Source organism: Ascaphus truei, chromosome 4 (genome assembly GCF_040206685.1).
Source record: "Ascaphus truei isolate aAscTru1 chromosome 4, aAscTru1.hap1, whole genome shotgun sequence".
Lineage (NCBI taxonomy): Eukaryota > Metazoa > Chordata > Amphibia > Anura > Ascaphidae > Ascaphus > Ascaphus truei.
The window spans coordinates 377,017,814-377,036,255 of record NC_134486.1 but is presented as its reverse complement, the minus strand read 5'-3'; the positions used below and the strand labels follow the sequence as shown (position 1 = coordinate 377,036,255).

At 41.5% G+C, this 18,442-nt stretch overlaps 1 protein-coding gene across 2 annotated transcripts in view; it reads left to right on the top strand.

The window, feature by feature from the left end:
• Window positions 1-18,129, top strand: part of WDR35 (WD repeat domain 35) — a 76,919-nt gene extending 58,790 nt beyond the window's left edge. For both annotated transcript variants that reach the window (XM_075598428.1, XM_075598427.1), the window contains 9 exons: window positions 1,449-1,652; window positions 2,428-2,574; window positions 4,059-4,191; window positions 6,171-6,281; window positions 8,426-8,590; window positions 9,748-9,888; window positions 11,443-11,599; window positions 14,140-14,380; window positions 16,654-18,129. In XM_075598428.1, coding sequence (XP_075454543.1) covers window positions 1,449-1,652; window positions 2,428-2,574; window positions 4,059-4,191; window positions 6,171-6,281; window positions 8,426-8,590; window positions 9,748-9,888; window positions 11,443-11,599; window positions 14,140-14,380; window positions 16,654-16,804 — 1,450 coding nt within the window. In that variant the 3' untranslated portion in view covers window positions 16,805-18,129. The remainder of the gene's footprint in view (window positions 1-1,448; window positions 1,653-2,427; window positions 2,575-4,058; window positions 4,192-6,170; window positions 6,282-8,425; window positions 8,591-9,747; window positions 9,889-11,442; window positions 11,600-14,139; window positions 14,381-16,653) is intronic.
• The last annotated feature ends 313 nt before the right edge of the window (window positions 18,130-18,442 follow it).

Here is an 18,442-nt window from a genome sequence, read left to right as displayed (position 1 = left end):
GAGAAACCAATGGATTTAGCCAGTCACAATCCACTTCCACATATGGCTATACTTATTGCCATTTTCTCCACAACTCCTAACATTTAAGGTAATAGAACACTAAATAATTAAATAATGGATCCTGTCTTTAGTTATTAAATACAGTTGTCACAGCTAAACAAGCTAGAAGAGAAGGAATATCGATTTCTGAACATATCTTTTTTTTCCTTTTACACATCACCATATTGACTTTTTTCAATGTACCGTATGGCTCTGTTTTTAGATTTAATTGATTTATGCCAGAAGAGCACAGACTTACTTGGAGTAGATTTGTACAGTCTGTGTGACTTCCAACATCAGTATGTGGAATGTGAGTGATACAGTATATAACTTTTTGGTTGCAGGAAGGTCTAGGCTGTAAAAGGAAGGTCATGTGAAGCAGTACTTCTAAAAACAGAAAGCACATGGCAATACTTGTTATTGTAAAGAAGCAACAGAGCTGTTATTTATTTGGAGGACGCCTCAAACCCATGTGCAATACAGACTATAACATTAGTCTAGCAATAAACTAATAGTCCAGCCAGGTTTTATATCTCAATATGTGTAACTGTCTGTTTGGTGAAAGGAATAACAGGTATTGTGGATTTAAATACATTGGTAACAAACCACAAACTATCCATGAACAGAGACTCCAGTGACAGCCCAGACAGTGGGATTAGGAAAGGGAAAAACTGAGTTGTCTGTTCTATCGCTGGAAACTACTTAGATTAACGTTTTATGTAACTGTTTAAATATATATTTTTTATAATATACACACTTCCTATTTACTAAGCAGTGCTATTCCATAAGACACCTTCCGGTGCTAGAAGACACCAAGCGAATGGGTCGTAAGGTGCCTTTCTGCAACGCTTAGTGCACTAAGGTCCATATTTATGATCACCTGAAACTTATTTCTAAACGCGTCCTCTATGGCTGGTGCTTCATGTGAAAGCTCTTCCACCTCTGTTGCTGCAGCTATTCCACCTTCTCCAGACTTTTTTCCCCAACCTCAACATGTCTTTCCATTGTTACATGTTGTTCAGAGGTTGTTCGGCTATTAGTAATGATAATGAATTTCTGTGGTCGAAACAGTTGGGACCTGTGTAAGGTTGGGACAATATTTGAGACTACTGTATGTACAAACCTTTTGTGCCATTTTGGGGTTGTAGTGGTTCACCATAGCAATACTTTTTTTGTATGAAAACGTGACTTGCAAAGCACAGACAAAAAAAATCACGAGAAGAAAGATTTCAATCAGATTTATATATTGTATTGATCAATAATTTATAAATTTATCATGATCGATCTGAATACTGAATTACTGCAGGGTTGTTGTAGAAATCTGTACAAAAGCACACCGAATGTTAAAATCAAAGTCAAATAATGTGGCATTTGAATTGATATTGTGCAGATTTTTTTTGGTTTATCAGGCGCTTACTGGCTGAAGCTGCGCTTCAGAAACTGGACCTTCCAACTGCTGAACAAGCATTTGTGCGCTGCAAAGATTACCAAGGAATTGAGTTTGTAAAACGCGTAGGTAATCTGCAGAGTGAGTCCATGAAGCAAGCTGAAGTTGCAGCGTATTTCGGCAGGTTTGAAGAAGCAGAGAGAATGTATTTGGCTATGGACAGGCGGTAAGAACAAATGTGTTTGTAAAATGAAAATATTGGTACATTTGAAGAGTCACTACTTGTCAGAGTGATAATTTCATTGCTTTTGCGACCTGTGGTCTTCTGAATAGCCATAGTCATTAAAATCAACTGCTAACTTATGATGTATCTTTTGTTCTGTATCTTTTTTTTTTTTTTTTATGTATGTAATTTAGATTTTTGGTAAAATTTAGTTTAAACTATAAGTGTGTACTCTCAAAAGAAATAAGGTAGGAGCTTCACAAGCAGGTAAGGCTTAACTTCACCAGGAGATGCTCCTCTCTCCATTTTCTTGAAGCAAGTTATACTGTGTGCCTGTATGGAAACTGCATGGTTTCTCATTTTTAAGCATAATTACTATTTAGACAAAATAGAATAGCCTTGTTTAGGAGAGAAGCACCGTCTTCTCTGACATTCAGCACAACTTTCATGGTCTTGACGTTTTGTGATCTTGCCAGTTGTAAAGCAACGTAGACACGAGTCAAGGAAAACGGCTAACAAGCAATGAGAAGCAAAAATTTATTACTGCTCCATTTCTTTCTGTATTCTATCTTTTATCTTGTTATTACATGAACATTAGTGAGGCTCAGAACAAAGCAGCCAAGCAACCCTTATGGTTAGGTTAGGGTAACACTGTTAAACTCCTACAGTGCAAGAGAGGCTTATACTTTAACTCATTGATTTGCAATGTACCATTGTGGTTCAGGCCCTTGATATAATTGAATCATACTGTATGTTCTCTTATAAATGTCAATTGCAGAGATCTTGCTATTGGCCTCCGAATAAAGCTAGGGGACTGGTTTCGAGTTTTGCAGCTGCTCAGAACGGGATCTGGTGATGCAGATGACACTCTGCTAGAGCAAGCATACAATGCAATCGGCGACTATTTTGCAGACCGACAGAAATGGTACGAAGAGATAGGAATCTGAGCATTTGTTAACACCTTGGAAAATAAACTACCTGTTTTTGGTGTTATCTATCAGTCTCCCATCTGAAAAACTGGAGCAAAAAAATTTGCACCATATTTATAAAAGAATAAGGTCCCATAAGTTAAATAAATGAGATGATTTGCTTTGATAAATATGGTGCTGCTGATTTGCTCCTCAGAGACATTTATACATAACCCTCAATGTTTTCACTAATTTGCTGCTCATCTGTTCATCTCCATTACATCAGCATCACATGATGACTATCCTAAGGTCCAAAGTGTTGTACTGTAGATAAGTATGTAAATTAGTGTGCCAATAGGCTAGTCAGTGGTGTTTGAGTTCCAACATATTTAGCATATATAACTATTGCTGTTGTGGTCTATGGATGTCAGATATGAACTGCCCTTAGAAATGATATAATTGTGTCAGTGATCTTCTGGTGCTATGTTTGCCTAGCTGTGGGCATGCGTTTAACCACACCAGTTGCAATGAACCATTGAAAATAACAAACTTGATAATAAAGTTACTTCTATAATTTAGTTAATTTAAACAATCCCAGATAAGTCCCTAGTAATAAAGCCTCTCTGGTATATTCACTCTCAGACTATGAATCCCTGTGCTCATTCTCCCCTTTCTTTAGCATGATTACAGACTCACTAAACAACAGTACCAAGTGATTTAAAGAGGATACTACTTTCTGCAGTAACAGATACTAGCCTCCAGCTCATTATTGTATATTTAGCTGCCCATTGCCTATATGGTGCGACTATGGGCCTTATATAGTATACTCTGAAGCGTAGGTTGCATCTTTAGCAGATTAAAATTCCCATTGACTTAAATGGGGTGTGCTCGGCTGCTTTTGCATATACTGAATTACCCCCTATGAACCACACACAAGGAAAACACGAGGCTCATCTCTTTTTAGAGTAGGTTAATATTCCAAAATCTTAAGGCTGGTCCGTGGAGAAGCACAGTCAAAATGTGACATCACTAGGGAAAAATGTAAACAATACTTAGGCAATAGTGGGGGCATCCGACAGAGGAAAGAACGAGAACATCTTGCTGAAGCCATGTACTGTACGAGGAATAAAAAAAAGCTACATTGAATGCCTTGAGAAAGACCCTTGTGGGTGGAAATGTTGGTTCTGGCATCATGTTCTGAAAATAATATTTGTAATTTGTCTATTTGGCACATAGAGCTTTTTTTTCCTTCATCTTGCATCATTAGAGCAGGCATTGTGGGATGTGTCTCCCAAAGTGCTCCTCCAGTATATCCTCTTCACTGCTGGAGTAACCAATGGCGTATTGCAGGAAAAAATTATATTTCTTTTCTCAGTACTTTAAAGAATACACCTTTTTAGAAGCACTATTGTACTTTTTGTTCTGTCTTGATAAGAAAACGAATTGGTGGCTGTAAAGTGCACATGGTCTAAAAACCATTGGGCTTGCTGTTTATTTCCAGGGTAAATGCTGTACAGTACTATGTGCAGGGCAGGAACCAGGAGCGTCTCGCAGAATGTTACTACATGCTGGAAGATTACGATGGGCTAGAGAATCTGGCCAACTCACTTCCTGAGAACAACAAGTTACTTCCTGTAAGTGCCAAGCTTAACATGTAAAACCTTTTTATAGGAAGGCTGCAGGATGTTAATATGTACATCATGCATGAAATAGAGGGGCAAGAGTGGGAATATAATAGAGACTTTCAAATGTTTTGACGTTGATTCGACGAGGGAAACATCTTTCGGAGAAAAAGCAGAAGTGGTTGTAACAGAATTCAAGAAAAGCTTGAAGAGAACCCAACCGAGGTGGGAAATTATAAATAAAGATCTGGTATATGATTTGACTAGGTTAGGTAAATGAGCAGACAAAGAGCAACTGCCCCTTGTATAGCTCAGTCATTCCGATTTAAAATATATTCAGTGTTCTGTGAGTTTGCTCCCCACATGTATGGAAAGGGTCTAATGTGTCTGATCTAAAGTTACTATTTATTAAAACATACATACACACTTCCAGTATGGAGCATTGCACAATTAAAGGTGTGTGTGTCACCATTGTCACCTAGCATACAGTGCTTCCATTGCAGCAAGGGATTCTGGGAAATGACAAGCAAATGAGCACACAGTGCCACCTTTTACCTTAAATCCATTATTACATGGAATGCTTAAGCTGTTTTAAACACAGCTTGACTTGCCCAAGGTCACAAGGAGCTGACACCGGGAATTGAACCAGGTTCCCCTGCTTCAAACTCAGTGCCAGTCAGTGTCTTTACTCACTGAGCCGCCCCTTCTCACTTTCATATTTCTATTCACTTATTCATTCAGATTTTATTATATCACTTATTTTAAAAGTTAGCACTTAATAATTTTCGGCAATTTAGCTTATCACGTGTCAGTGTGTAGATTGTATTGATGCACATATTGAATGGATTTTTTTTTGTTTCTAAACAGCAGCTTGAACTTCTGCTTTAAAACCAAAAAGTGCTGGGATGAAAATTACTTCCTGAATCCAATGAAGAATTCTCGTTAAAAATAGATTTGTAGTTTCCCTAATGAAGCATTGTCTCCATATAGATGAAATGTTTATGTTCACTGTGCATAATTGCAAATAACCTACAAGCCAACGCCAGAAAAAGGAGCTTTGTTATTTATTTGTAATGACCTATGAAAGTGTGGTACACCACGTACAGTATAAGGCTACGGTTATACCAGATGCCGCTGAGTGGCAGTGCGATCCGGTGATGTCATCCTCACACTGCCGCCGAGCGGCATCTTGATCAAGGAGAGAGGCGACAAGGAGGCGCCGCCGTGAGCGGTTCGCTCTCATTGGCTGAACCGCTCACGTGACGCGGCTGTCGCCAGCCACAAACAAATGTGAAAATCCCTTCAGGAGTTGGCCGCCCTGCGCGCCGCACTTCGCTACTGGTAGGTAAACCTGGATTGGATTTCTGGAATCTGTTTTTGCGTTGCTCCACGCACCGCCGCCGGCGGTTTTTTGGTATAATCACGGCCTGAGAACTATCGCCTTTAACTCGACTTCCATTTACTTTCTAACGTTGTGAATGCCTTGAACAGTCATACATGGTCTGTGTCTCACCTAGATACTGCGTTTATTGCCCTTCTGGGGTATCAAGAATCCTATTGGAATAGTGCAGTGGTGCTCAACTGCAGTCCTCAAACCCCCGCCTCCGTCCCCCCCAACGGGTCAGGTTTTCAGGATATCCCAGCTACAGCACAAGTAGCTCAGAGGCTCATTTGAGCCACCTGTGCTGAAGCACAGACTGATTGAGCCACTTGTGCTGAAGCACAGACTGATTGAGCCACATGTGCTGAAGCTGGGATATCCTGAAAACCTGACCTGTTGGGGGGAGCTTTAGGACTGGACTTGAGCGCCCCTGGAATAGTGCACTGCTGGGTGGTACATATTATTGCCCACAAGGCAGGATTGTCTATTACAAATGAATAATTCTCCTTTTAAATAACATTGTATCCTTACAGAGCTTAAAATGTGACTGGCCTGGTAGAGATGGAAGGGAGGTAATTCTCTCTGACGTATTCTTTTGTCTATTGAACAGGATATAGCCAGCATGTTTGTGACGGTGGGAATGTGTGAGCAGGCGGTGGCAGCTTTTCTTAAGTGTAACCTGCCTAAAGCTGCAGTAGATGCGTGTGTACACTTAAACCAGGCAAGTAATCACATTGTACGACACAAGCTAAAAAAGAAGGGCATGCTGTTCGTTACAGGATAAATGGTAAAGGAAGCGTCTACAGTACATTGCTTTCCACTGGGTTACACTGCAGCTTTGATTTTTATGTACCCCATGGAGTTAGGCAGGCTTTGGACAATGTCACATTTACAATTCAAAGAAAGGAGAATCCTTCTAATAAATGCTTCTTGTGCCTCATTGCTGGACCCTCACCCTTCTTTAACCAACATTCAGATATTAAAACACTGAGCTTTTATACATTCACTCATGGCTCACTGCATCCATTCTCTATCCAGCATTCTCAGCAGGTAAGACTAGGTTCGGAAAGTACAGGTCCAATAGCTCAGTCACACTCTTCATCCTGACCTGCTTCCTCGGGCCGTTAAAATCAGACCCAATAAGCAGGGCTTTACAAATTATAAAAAAAATGCTACTTGCCAGACATTGCACTGTATAACTGAGCATGCACTCCCTTTCACCCCCATCCTCCTCTTCCTCTCACCCCCTCCTGCTCTCACCGGGCTTTGGTGGAGCACTGTAGCAGAGGAGGACGTCGGTGGGTGGCCGGCAATAGAAGAGGATGACTGAAGAGCGGAGCAGCACCGGAGGAAGACAGCTGGCATCGGGAGAAGAGGACTGAGGACCACCATGTCAATTGAGCAGGGCAGCCGGGTAGCAGCGCGCCCCAGCAGTCCGACTCGGAAGTCTTTACTGACTTCTGGTGTCTGCCGCTGCTACAGCGCAGCTCATACCTGGCTGTTCTCCTGCTGCCGCCCGCCGTGTTACGCCTCTGCTGCCCTGCTCCGCTGACATGGTGGTCCTCGGTCCTCTTCTCCCGCCACCAGCTGTATTCCTCAGCTGCCGCTCCACTCTTCTGCCGCCAGCCGCCACCTCGCCAGCGGCTAAAATCAATTCGCCGCGGGCGAGTGCATTTGTTGAGCTCTGACAATAAGGCAGGAGTGCTCGACTCCAGTCCTCAAGGGCCACCAACCGGTCAGGTTTTAAGGATATCCCTGCTTCAGCACAGGTGGCTCAATTAGTGGTTCAGTCGTTGACTGAGCCACTGATTCAGCCACCTGTGCTGAAGCAGGGATAGCCTTAAAACCTGACCTGTTGGTGGCCCTTGAGGACTGGAATTGGCCATTCCTGCTATAAGGTTATAGTTTAAAAACATCAGATAACATTTACAAAAACACAATACATTATCACTTAACAATTATATTGTATTAAGGTGCAAAAGCTACAAGGTCCTGCCATGTTTATAGATGTAGGTACTTTAATGTATTGCTTGCACACAGTGGTGGTGGAGAGTTGAAGCCTTTGCACATGACACACCTGTGCTAAATTAATGTTACCCGCTGTGTTATTGGTGTCTGTCCCCTTATTCAGGGACCAAGATAATGTTGCTTCTATGGGCCTCATGCAGAGAGGAGCGCTATTAACAATCTCGCCATTTTCCGGCGAAAATCGCGCTAAAAACAGCCGAAAATGGCGAGGTATGAAAAAAGCGCCATTTTTTTTTTCTATTTATAAATCTCGCCGTGCGGCTGGCGAGAACCTACATCTCGCCAGTCTGAAAAATATCCAAATTCAGAAAGGCGCGCTCGCCATCTAGCGGCTGTTTTTGGCGCGATTTTCGTCAATTTTCTCCGCCAACTAAAGTTGGCAAGAAGCAGGAGCTCGCCGGCTATAGGGGAAAAAAAAAAATGCGCGATTTTTTTTCTCCCTTTCAGCTGCGCGCATCTCCTCATTTACAATTCTCCACATGCAGTAATGCTAAAAATAGGGGATTTCGCCCATTTCTGCATAATGAGAATAAAACTCCATTAAAGCTACTTTTTCTTAAACTCTCCAATTTATTCTAGCGCTGCTCTCTGCATAGGCCCCTATGTTTCATTTCATGGGAGTAAGTTGTTGAAACAGATGTTTTCCACTACAGTAACGATCAATGATCTATTCAAGTTTGTAAAACCCACTTCTGGCTAGTTTGGCATTCAATGTACAACCCAGATTTTCTTTGCATTAGAACTATGCAGGAATCGTTTAAAGATGCTCCTTTCTGGTAATTGTGTCCTTATTAATTGTTTAACTGTAACACCTTCTCATTTGTGTTCTTGTTTTAGTGGAATAAAGCGGTTGAGCTAGCTAAAAATCACAACATGAAAGAAATTGGATCCCTGCTGGCTAAGTATGCATCTCATTTGTTAGAAAAGAATAAAACACTTGATGCCATTGAACTATACCGCAAAGCAAACCACTTTCTAGAAGCAGCCAAGCTCATGTTCAAGGTATGATTATTAGTTAGAAGATGTTAAAAGGTTGTACTTCTCTTGTTTTAGTTAAGGTGGGAGAAAGGGACACAGAAAACAAGGCAAATATTCTCAGAATAGAGGTATTTATAGGGTTAAATTGCAATGATTAAGTACAATTAAGGCTATTGATTTTGACTGAAACATTGATATTTAAAAAAATAAAAAATAATTGTGACGTAATTTGACGCCGTGGGGTCACGTGACCCAGTTACCATAGAGATACAGTGTGACGTTGCTCCGCATGACACCGCGGCGTCATTTGACGATGCGTCACACCAGCGCATCTGGACCCCGGCAAGTTTGTTGCAGATGCCCCACGCGATCCCCCGGCATTTAATTTTAATGCCTCGGGGAAGAGCGCAGGGCCTCTGCAAGTGCCCGCGCCCCCCCCCCCCCCCCATAAAAAAATCCTGCATCCCCCACTTTGCGCACCGTTGCTATGCATGCATACATACACACAATCAGTATGTCTTTGTATAGAAAGAGGCATACTTTGAGAAACAATAATAGTTGGTGATACAAATAAGGTTGCTAACCAACTGAACTGTGGAACAGTTCTGCCATCTAATGGTCAAAATGTTAACTTTAAGGTGCAGTTGGTTTTTATGAACGTGTGTGTGTGTGTGTGTGTGTGTGTGTGTGTGTGTGTGTGTGTGTGTGTGTGTGTGTGTGTGTGTGTGTGTGTGTGTGTGTGTGTTAGATATCATGTACATAACTCAATCACATTTATCACAAAATGGAAATCCGTTACAAAAAAAACTAATCTGCAATAAAAGTGAACCTGACATTTTCTTTACAGCTTTTAATATACACTGTAATTTTATTAAACAAATATGCAACAATACTATGTCAATACTAGATCTTATGAGATATCTTCTCCTAATCAATCAAAGTACCCTCTTATGCACACAATTTGCAATGTCGTACAATCGGGTCATTCCTACGATCAGTATCAGGAGAAAAAAGATAGATTTGTATATAGTTATGGCCAAAAGATGTACCTGTTCATGTTGCTTAATACTGTAAGTACACATAACAGTTACTTGACATTTGTCTGAGGGAGGAAACACAACTCCTGTTTTCTTTGATGTGGCAAATACTTTCATCTAAAAATTGAATGTACATTTTCCTAGATCGCTGAAGAAGAGGCAAAGAAAAGGACCAAACCCCTGCGTGTGAAGAAGCTTTTTGTGCTGGCAGCTTTACTTGTAGAACAGTACCACGAGCAAGTGAAGGAGACACAGAAAGGAAAACTAAAAGGGAAGCGAACTGAGGTGCAAAAACACGCACTTACCTTCTTACACCTTCAATTCTACATGGGTTTGCAATGCAACGTTACATTCTTATATTACTGTACCTGTATTTTATGTCCCATTATTCCAGGGGCGGTCAACTCCAGTCCTCAAGGGCCAGCAACAGGTCAAGTTTTCAGGATATCCATGCTACAGCACTGCTGGCTCAATAAGTGGCCCAGTGGCTGTGTTGAAGCAGGGATATCCTGAAAACCTGACCTATTGGTTTCCTTTGAGGACTTGAGTATCTCACTCCTGCATTTTACTGTGCGGCAAAATATGTTGGTTCCTTAACAATAATAGCATTATTCAAATTTTCTTCAAGGTTGAATAGAGTGAATAGTAATAGTATCTGAACTGTGTACATTTTTAGTTTGTGTTTGCTTCTATTTTAACTGCTGTGTCATAGTTACATTGTAGATTAGGTTAAAAAAGACATTTGTCCACAAATTCAAACTTTGTAACTTTATTTCACTATTGTGAAAAAATGATTATTTAAAACCTTCTTTAGCTAGATAATCTATAGCCATATTAGTCCACTTATGATGTTTGTGATACTTTCTTAATTGGCTAACAAGATTTTACATACAGTAGAGCTGAATGGCGAATGCCAGCTCCAAAAACATGTAAGTCTTGGGCCTCGGCCAGGGTTCCTGCTGGCGTGCTGAGGCTCAGGGAAAGCGGGTGCTTTCCCTGGCCTTAGCGCGCCGTCCGGGGGCGTGTCGGCGGCGGGCCAGTGATGTCACGGAGCTGGTTCGCCCTCATTGGGCGAAACGCTCACGTGACCGGCCCTGCGCTCCGGCAAGCGCTTGATTTAAAAATTTACCGAAGACCTACGCTTCCGCGCGGAAGCGTAGGCGAGCCCCTACTAAAGCCGCTCTCATTGCGGCTGTAGGGGCTCACAGGTAAGTACAAGCGCGCCTCAGCGGGTCAGCGCGTAAGCACGGACCATATCCGAGGCCTTAGACCTGAGAAGGGCAGGTGAGCTCGTGGAAGCTTGTCAAGGTATAACATTGTGTAGTCATTACAAAGGCATACAAACAACAAAAATGCAACAGTGAAACAAAACTTCTGAAATTAGTCAGTGTGTTTAAAGAACTCCGGAACATCATCACGAACTTCTTTCCGCGTTAACATTTCTAGTGGTGCAAAGTGTTACGAAAGACACTTTATCTGAACCATGCCCTGCTTCATGAAGTGTAAATCCTCTTCTGTTTGGATCAGAGCTGAGTGAGCGATGTGGTGCTGGAATGGCACGCGTTTTAAGAACTCTGAAATGACTCTGTGTGCTGTCCTCAGGCTGGTAAACGGGCATTGAAAGTGTTGTGATCAGTTCCAACTAAGGCTCCTGATGCCACTGTGCGACTAGGTTGTAATTCCTGACTAGACGTGAGAGAAAATTCTGTATTTAAACGTTTACCACCGCAATCAAAAAGCAGATGGTCCTGCCATGGAGACCTCAACTTCCAGATATTTCCTGCACGATGCTACCCACCCAGTGTGTTATGCTATGAGCCATATTTTTTTGTTTTTCAGACTACATCTGCCTTAGCTGGTTTGTTGGAGGAGGACAGCTCGTCGTCTGATAACCGAATAATTGATAACGCCTGGCGTGGAGCCGAAGCCTATCATTTCTTTTTGCTTGCTCAGAGACAACTTTATGACGGTTATGTAAATGCTGCCATGAGGACAGGTAAGATAATCGGCATTTCGGTTGAAACATGCCTGAAGAGGCTAACGAAACCTGGTACATTGCACTTCTTCTACTTTAGCGAAATAATGCTTTTATCCCCATTGTCACAAAGTAGAACAAGCAGCTTTCATAGGAAAATACCGACACACCCCAGGTCCTGCACAAAATTATATAACACACTTTATTCAGTGGATCGACGTTTCGGTCTCAAACTCCGACCTTTGTCACATTGACAAAGGTCGGAGTTTGAGACCGAATGGTCAAATCGCTGAATAAAGTTTTTTATAGGTTTTGTGCAAGACCTGTGGAGTGCTGGTACTTGCGTATGAAAGCTGCTTGTTCTACTTTGTGGTATTGTCTCCCTGCAAAGGGTGGAGCTCCGTGCACCCGAGGCATTTCCTTATTGTGTCTGATGATGAGTGCACCTAACTGCCTCAGATTTTATCCACATTGTGACAGCTAAAACATTAACTTAAATCATTCAGTTGTGTATGGACACACAACACTGTTTCCTGTATAAACATCTCAAAGGGAACGTTCCCACTGCGAGGTTTCTGTTATGTGATTGAGGTTAAAATGAAGGTTTACACAAGGTGTGGTCAACTCCAGTCCTCAGGTCAGGTATTCAGGATATCCCTGCTTCAGCACAGGTGGCTCAGTTTTTGATTGGCCCATCTGTGCTGAAGCAGTGATATCCTGAACACCTGACCTGTTGCTGGCCCTTGAGGACTGGAGTTGGCCGCCCCTGGTTTATAGTAACAACTCTGTCAGTGCTTGTCAACCTTTGGTACCTTATATGTTTTTGCAGCTTATTTCTCAAATAGAGGGGGGGATTTATAGTGCAAAGACAAGAAGACAAAACACATCATAGTGTACATAAACACATACGGAGACAAAGAGGTCTCCTACAAGATCCCTATTAACTGCACAGCAAGGCTGGCAAATCTAGTAGGGGTTCAAATACTCCCTAACATATGGTAGGAATAAGCTGTATGGGGTACAGGTAAGTAACCGCTCCAAGCACTGTGGGAGGGCAGTTACCAATAAAAGCCTAATGCTGGCCAAAACAATAAAGTTTTAATAATGAACAAAACAACGATGCATAATTAATGACGCATACTCTAATTCTCATTAAAAACAATTAAACCGCAAAGTGTGGGTGGCACCAGAAAGGGAATATAATGGATAATCCAAGGTCAATAGGCAGATATTCCCTTATGTAGGTGGCTAGATCTGAGGTGGAATAGCGAAATATATGATGTCATCGCGTTGACGTCGTGGAGGTGTAACGGGTGAGATCGCTCTGATGCAGTGGGGAGCGGTTTGTTTTGGCTTGTTGTGTTGAGTGCATTTGGTCTGCAGCCTACGCGGCGTTCACTGGGTTTTCCTGAATTTGGTTGCTCATTTGTGTGTGTTCCTTGCGTGCAGACCGCAGTTGGGGTGCTGTGTTGCAGTACCCATCTGCAATACATTATTTGCCTACTACGATTACTGGGACATTGAGACTGCGTATATATACACACCTCACCATACACCCGCACCCTACCCAGAGAGAGAAGGCTCTATTAGGAGCGTGTTAGGTGACTTACGTATTATATACACTTACCTGCCCTGACATAGATATATATTTCGCTATTCCACCTCAGATCTAGCCATCTACCTAAGGGAATATCTGCCTATTGACCTTGGATTATCCATTATATTCCCTTTCTGGTGCCACCCACACTTTGCGTTTTAATTATTTTTAATGAGAATTAGAGTATGCGTCATTAATTATGCGTCATTAATTATGCGTCGTTTTGTTCATTATTAAAACTTTATTGTTTTGGCCAGCATTAGGCTTTTATTGGTAACTGCCCTCCCACAGTGCTTGGAGCGGTTACTTACCTGTACCCCATACAGCTTATTCCTACCATATGTTAGGGAGTATTTGAACCCCTACTAGATTTGCCAGCCTTGCTGTGCAGTTAATAGGGATCTTGTAGGAGACCTCTTTGTCTCCGTATGTGTTTGTTTTGTATCACCATCCCTTTGCACCGGCTGCATTTATTATTTATTTCATCAGGATTAATATCATATTGGTGAGCGGTATCTCACAAGTTATATATTCACATCATAGTGTAAACTGTATATAACAGGGAAACTTCCCACTACACTAATTGAACTCACAGAAACTGTGATATTTTCAAACAGAGAGTGGAAGGTGAACTGGATCCAATGACAGGGCTGCTGGAGATTCCCTCTATGGATATCGATCCTCCTCCGAATAGAGTTCCATCTGCAAGGGAAAGTTGGCAAAAAAAGGCAAAAATATAGTGTAAATCCACCTTAATATAAAACCGTAAAAAACATACACCGTGCACTCACAAATTCCAAATCGTGTTGAGTCACCGGACTCAAAGATGTGGTGGAGGTCCAATCTTCTCATCGGCTCTGGCGTATGCAGTCCTAGATCTCCTCAAATACACAGAAATAATGTGATCATTAGTTGGCATTGTAAAATATGCCCATATCTTTAAACTTTGCGTTGTCATTTTCAGCTCTTCACCTGAGAGATTATGAAGACATCATCCCTGCTGTTGAGATCTATTCTCTTGTGGCCCTTTGTGCTTGTGTTAACAGAGCATTTGGTACATGTTCCAAGGCCTTTATTAGACTTGAATCTTTGGAGACTTTGAGTTCTGAACAGAGGCAGCAATTTGAGGATCTGGCCTTGGAAATCTTTACCAAGCACAGTCCAAAAGACAGCAGAAAATCTGATTTGGAAAACCTCCCTGAAGGGTATGTATTTTATGTAACATGAACAAATACACAAATACATCTAGGACCCAATTACAAATTGTTACTGCGCTTCGAGAGGGGGTGGGGGGAGGGGGAAGAACAATGTCACTAATACATTGGGTACCATGCCTCAAACTGCCACCGTAGCCAATGCAGGTAACCAACAAATTCAGCTGCAGTCCTGTGGCAGATCACAGCTGCTGTGGTATTAAGAAATCAAGAGCTTTGACTGACTGCTGATTTCACTGCAGTGGGTATGTGTGTGTGTGTGTGTGTGTGTGTGTGTGTGCGTGCGTTTATAAATATACATTGTGTCCCAAAATGAATATACTGGGGGGGGGGGGGGGAGGTGAATAATTATTATTTTTTGAGATATTAAAATTCAAAATATTATCTTTGAAGGCTTGTATGTTTTATTTAAATCAATATGCCTATTATTATTGTTACTGTTCAAAGACTCTCTCTACATGAAATTAACAAGCCAGCACCTGAAAAACAGCATGCGAAAGTGGGTAGATCAATTTGAGACTACTGAAATGGAAATCTCCTGGAAGGCAGAGAAAATCTCTTAAATGAATTAGGGCCTCATGCAGAGAGCAGCGCTATGCAGAATTGGAGAGGGGGAAAAATTTTACCTTTTTTGGAGAGTTTTTATGTCCATATGCAGAAAGGGCAGAAAACTGCCTTTCTGCATATGGAGAGTTTCAACCAGCGCTATTAGCGCTGTTGAAACTACTGGGGAAAAAATCGCGTTTTTTTTTTTTTCCCTCTCCACCGGCCGCGGAGCGCCAGCTGCTTGGTGGAGAGGGAAAATGTTGAAAATCGCGCCATTTTTTTGCCGCGAACAGCCACTAGATGGCGATCGCGGCTCTCTGCATACGGCAGAGAAAAAAACTGGAGAGAATTTAAACTCCAGGCGCGCGGCGAATTTAAAGGGGAAAAAAAAAAAATGGCGCTTTTTTTTAAACTTGCCGGTTTCTGCCTTTCTGAAGGCAGAATCCGCCAATTAATGCCGCTTTCACTTTTTGCGCTGCTCTCTGCATGAGGCCCTTAATCATTTACAAGAAGTCCAATTAGGAGAGTTAGACGTTACACGCTCCTCTGTCCACAGAATCCTTCATAATATCGTTTTGGGCAACACTCCATAAAAAAGAAAACTAGAAAAAGTGCAGAGAAGAGCCACCAAATTCATAAAGGATATGGACAATCTGACTTTAGAGGAGAGGCTACGTAAATTAAATGTGTTTATATTAGAAAAGAGGCATCTAAGAGGGGATATGATAACTACAGTATATACAAATATATTCAGGATCAATACAAGGAGCTTTCAAAAGAACTATTCATCCCACGGGCAGTACTAAGGACTCGGGGGCATCCCTTAAGGTTGGAGGAAAGGAGATTTCACCATCAACAAAGGAAAGTGTTCTTTACAGTAAGGGCAGTTAAAATATGGAATTCATTGCCCATGGAGACTGTGGGCAGATAAAATTTCTGTGATAAAACATTTTTTTTTTTTTAAGATATCGTATTTGTGATAGTGGCGTCGCGAAAATTTGTACCCGGCAAATTAGATTTTTCAAGGGCTGTCGCGACACGTGACGGCCCTTGAACCAATCAAATTGCCGGAAACACGCGACGCCGCCATCCTGCGAAATATAACTTTTGCCGGTGGCGACGGGTGACATCACCCGTCGTGTCGCCATCGACTGCACTATAGGCACGGCCTTAGGCTGCGACCAGGCTGAGAGCTGTTGCTGGAGCGTCGTGACGTCATGCGCTTTGCTCGGCCCAGGCGATTTCTGGCCAGCTAGTTGAGCGTGCGGGGGGCATGGCTATGACGTCACGGGCTGGTTCGCCCTCATTTGGGCGAACCGCTCACTTGACGCATCAGTGAGCAGCCAAATCAAATTTGGCAGTCTTGCCAAGCAGCACGTGCACACGCACCCTCACCCTGGATAGCGCATTAAGAGTTATCACTCTGATCGCGCCAAGTGCGAGTGCGCGCGGTTCGCTCCACCCTGGCCGCAGCCTTACATTTGACACAAATGACTTGGGAGCACAGGCTAATGCCACCGTCGTATTGAAATGATGCAAAGGGATGCTTAGTAAATGTGGGCCTAAATATTAGCAATAATGAATCACTATTAATTATCATTAATAATTGATATTAATAATAATATCTTGTTTGCAAGTAAAAGAATATGGTGTAAGAAATTCTATTTTATATAGCAAAATAAATAATCTTGTATGTTCCTTTTTGTTTGTGCCAACAGGGGGGATGGAAAACTCCCAACATGCATTGCTTCAGGATCGCCAATCACCGAATATCAGTTTTGGATGTGCAGTGTATGCAAGCACTGTGTGCAAGATCGAGAAATCAGTACTTACAACTTCTGCCCACTCTGCCATAAATCAATCGGCTAACACAGGGGTTGTCAAACGTTTTCATATAGCAAACCACTTCATTGGTAATAATTGTTTGGATGAGCATCTTACTTACACTTATATATTTATTGGGGCTGTAACTACAAACAAGTCTCTTGGTAATATAAAATGCAGATACTGCAGGAGAGAGTTGCTTGAAGTACATTTTGAAAGGCTTTCCAGACCACCACTAGTATCCAGAGACTACTGGTGACCCGCTGACCTTTGTTTAAGATCCACTGGTGTAAAGGAAGGTAACATGCAGCAGGAATTGAGCCTTCATATAAATGTCTCCTACAGAAAAAAGACTTAAGGAACTTATTAAACCAGCAGTACTGGGAAGTGAAATAATGTGACCTGTGCACATTCCTGTCCTACTTTTAGCTGAGGTAATAATTGGTGATACATTTAGTTTAGTTCTATTTACAACATATTTTGTTGTTCGTTATTTGTTTCTGTACATGTAAATTGATCACAATTCCATTTAGATCACAGTGACATCACCAACACGTGTGACTGATTTCGAATGAATTTCATAGTCGGTGGACAGGATACATATAGATTTGCAATTTTAATTCTTAAATATATAACTGTGCCGTCACAGAGGAGATGGAACAAACCTTGATGAAATTTTGCTGGTGCTGGAAACTATGCATATACGGTATTAACACATTTAGGCCGGTAATTCAATATATCCCGAAGCTACTGATTGCTGACAATTCAAGTCAATGGTGGTTTTTGTCTGGTCGCGGTGCAAATTTAACATCTCATATTGGCGCAAATTTAACATCTCATATTGGCATGGATTCACTAACGTTCAGTAGATGTGAACAGCTAACACACACCTAATAAATGATCCTCAAAATCTATCCCATAAAAATTTGGTAAATCTGCTGCCTAAACTAAAGAAATTGCCCGGCTAACAAGCATTTACTCTGGACAATTTGCCTTCAGAAAGGTAGATTGTAGTTTCACATAATCCTATTTGATAAAATATTTTGAATGCATATTTGCTAGGTATTGGATTTAACCCTTTGGCTGCCCGAGGGGAAATGTATCATAGAAAACATTGCGATTGATTACAATATACCTGGTACCATATTTTCCCCCATAATTGCACCACCTTTGCCTTGGTACATTTAGTTGACCCCTTTATGTTTATTTTCTGTTATTGGTAATAATTGCTACCAAAATCGTTTTTGCTTGTTTTTATAGTTCTTATTTTATTTGGCTCTAAATATATTTGTATGTTTGAACTGCAATCGTTTTTGACATGCAAGTAAAAATTAAATTTGTATATTAAAGATTTTTTTTTTTTTAAGAAATTCTGTATATTACATGAATTGCTTGCTCAAGGTAAAAGGAAATATGTTTCACTTATTAATTCTCTTGATGGTGATCTAGTTCTCTGATGTGCAAAAATAAGTGTTATCGTTGCTGGGTTCTTGTTTAGTACGTACAGATTTTTGCAAAAGTCACAGTTTGCAAAATGTTCCTGTTTTTAAGCCAATGAGTATGAGAAATACAGCTGCCAAACTTCTGAACGACGCAACGGGAACAGGTTTTGTAGAGCCAGCGCTATATCCGAAATAAAGTAGAGGCTCCATTAAAAATGTAAACTGTGAGGAGAAATAATGG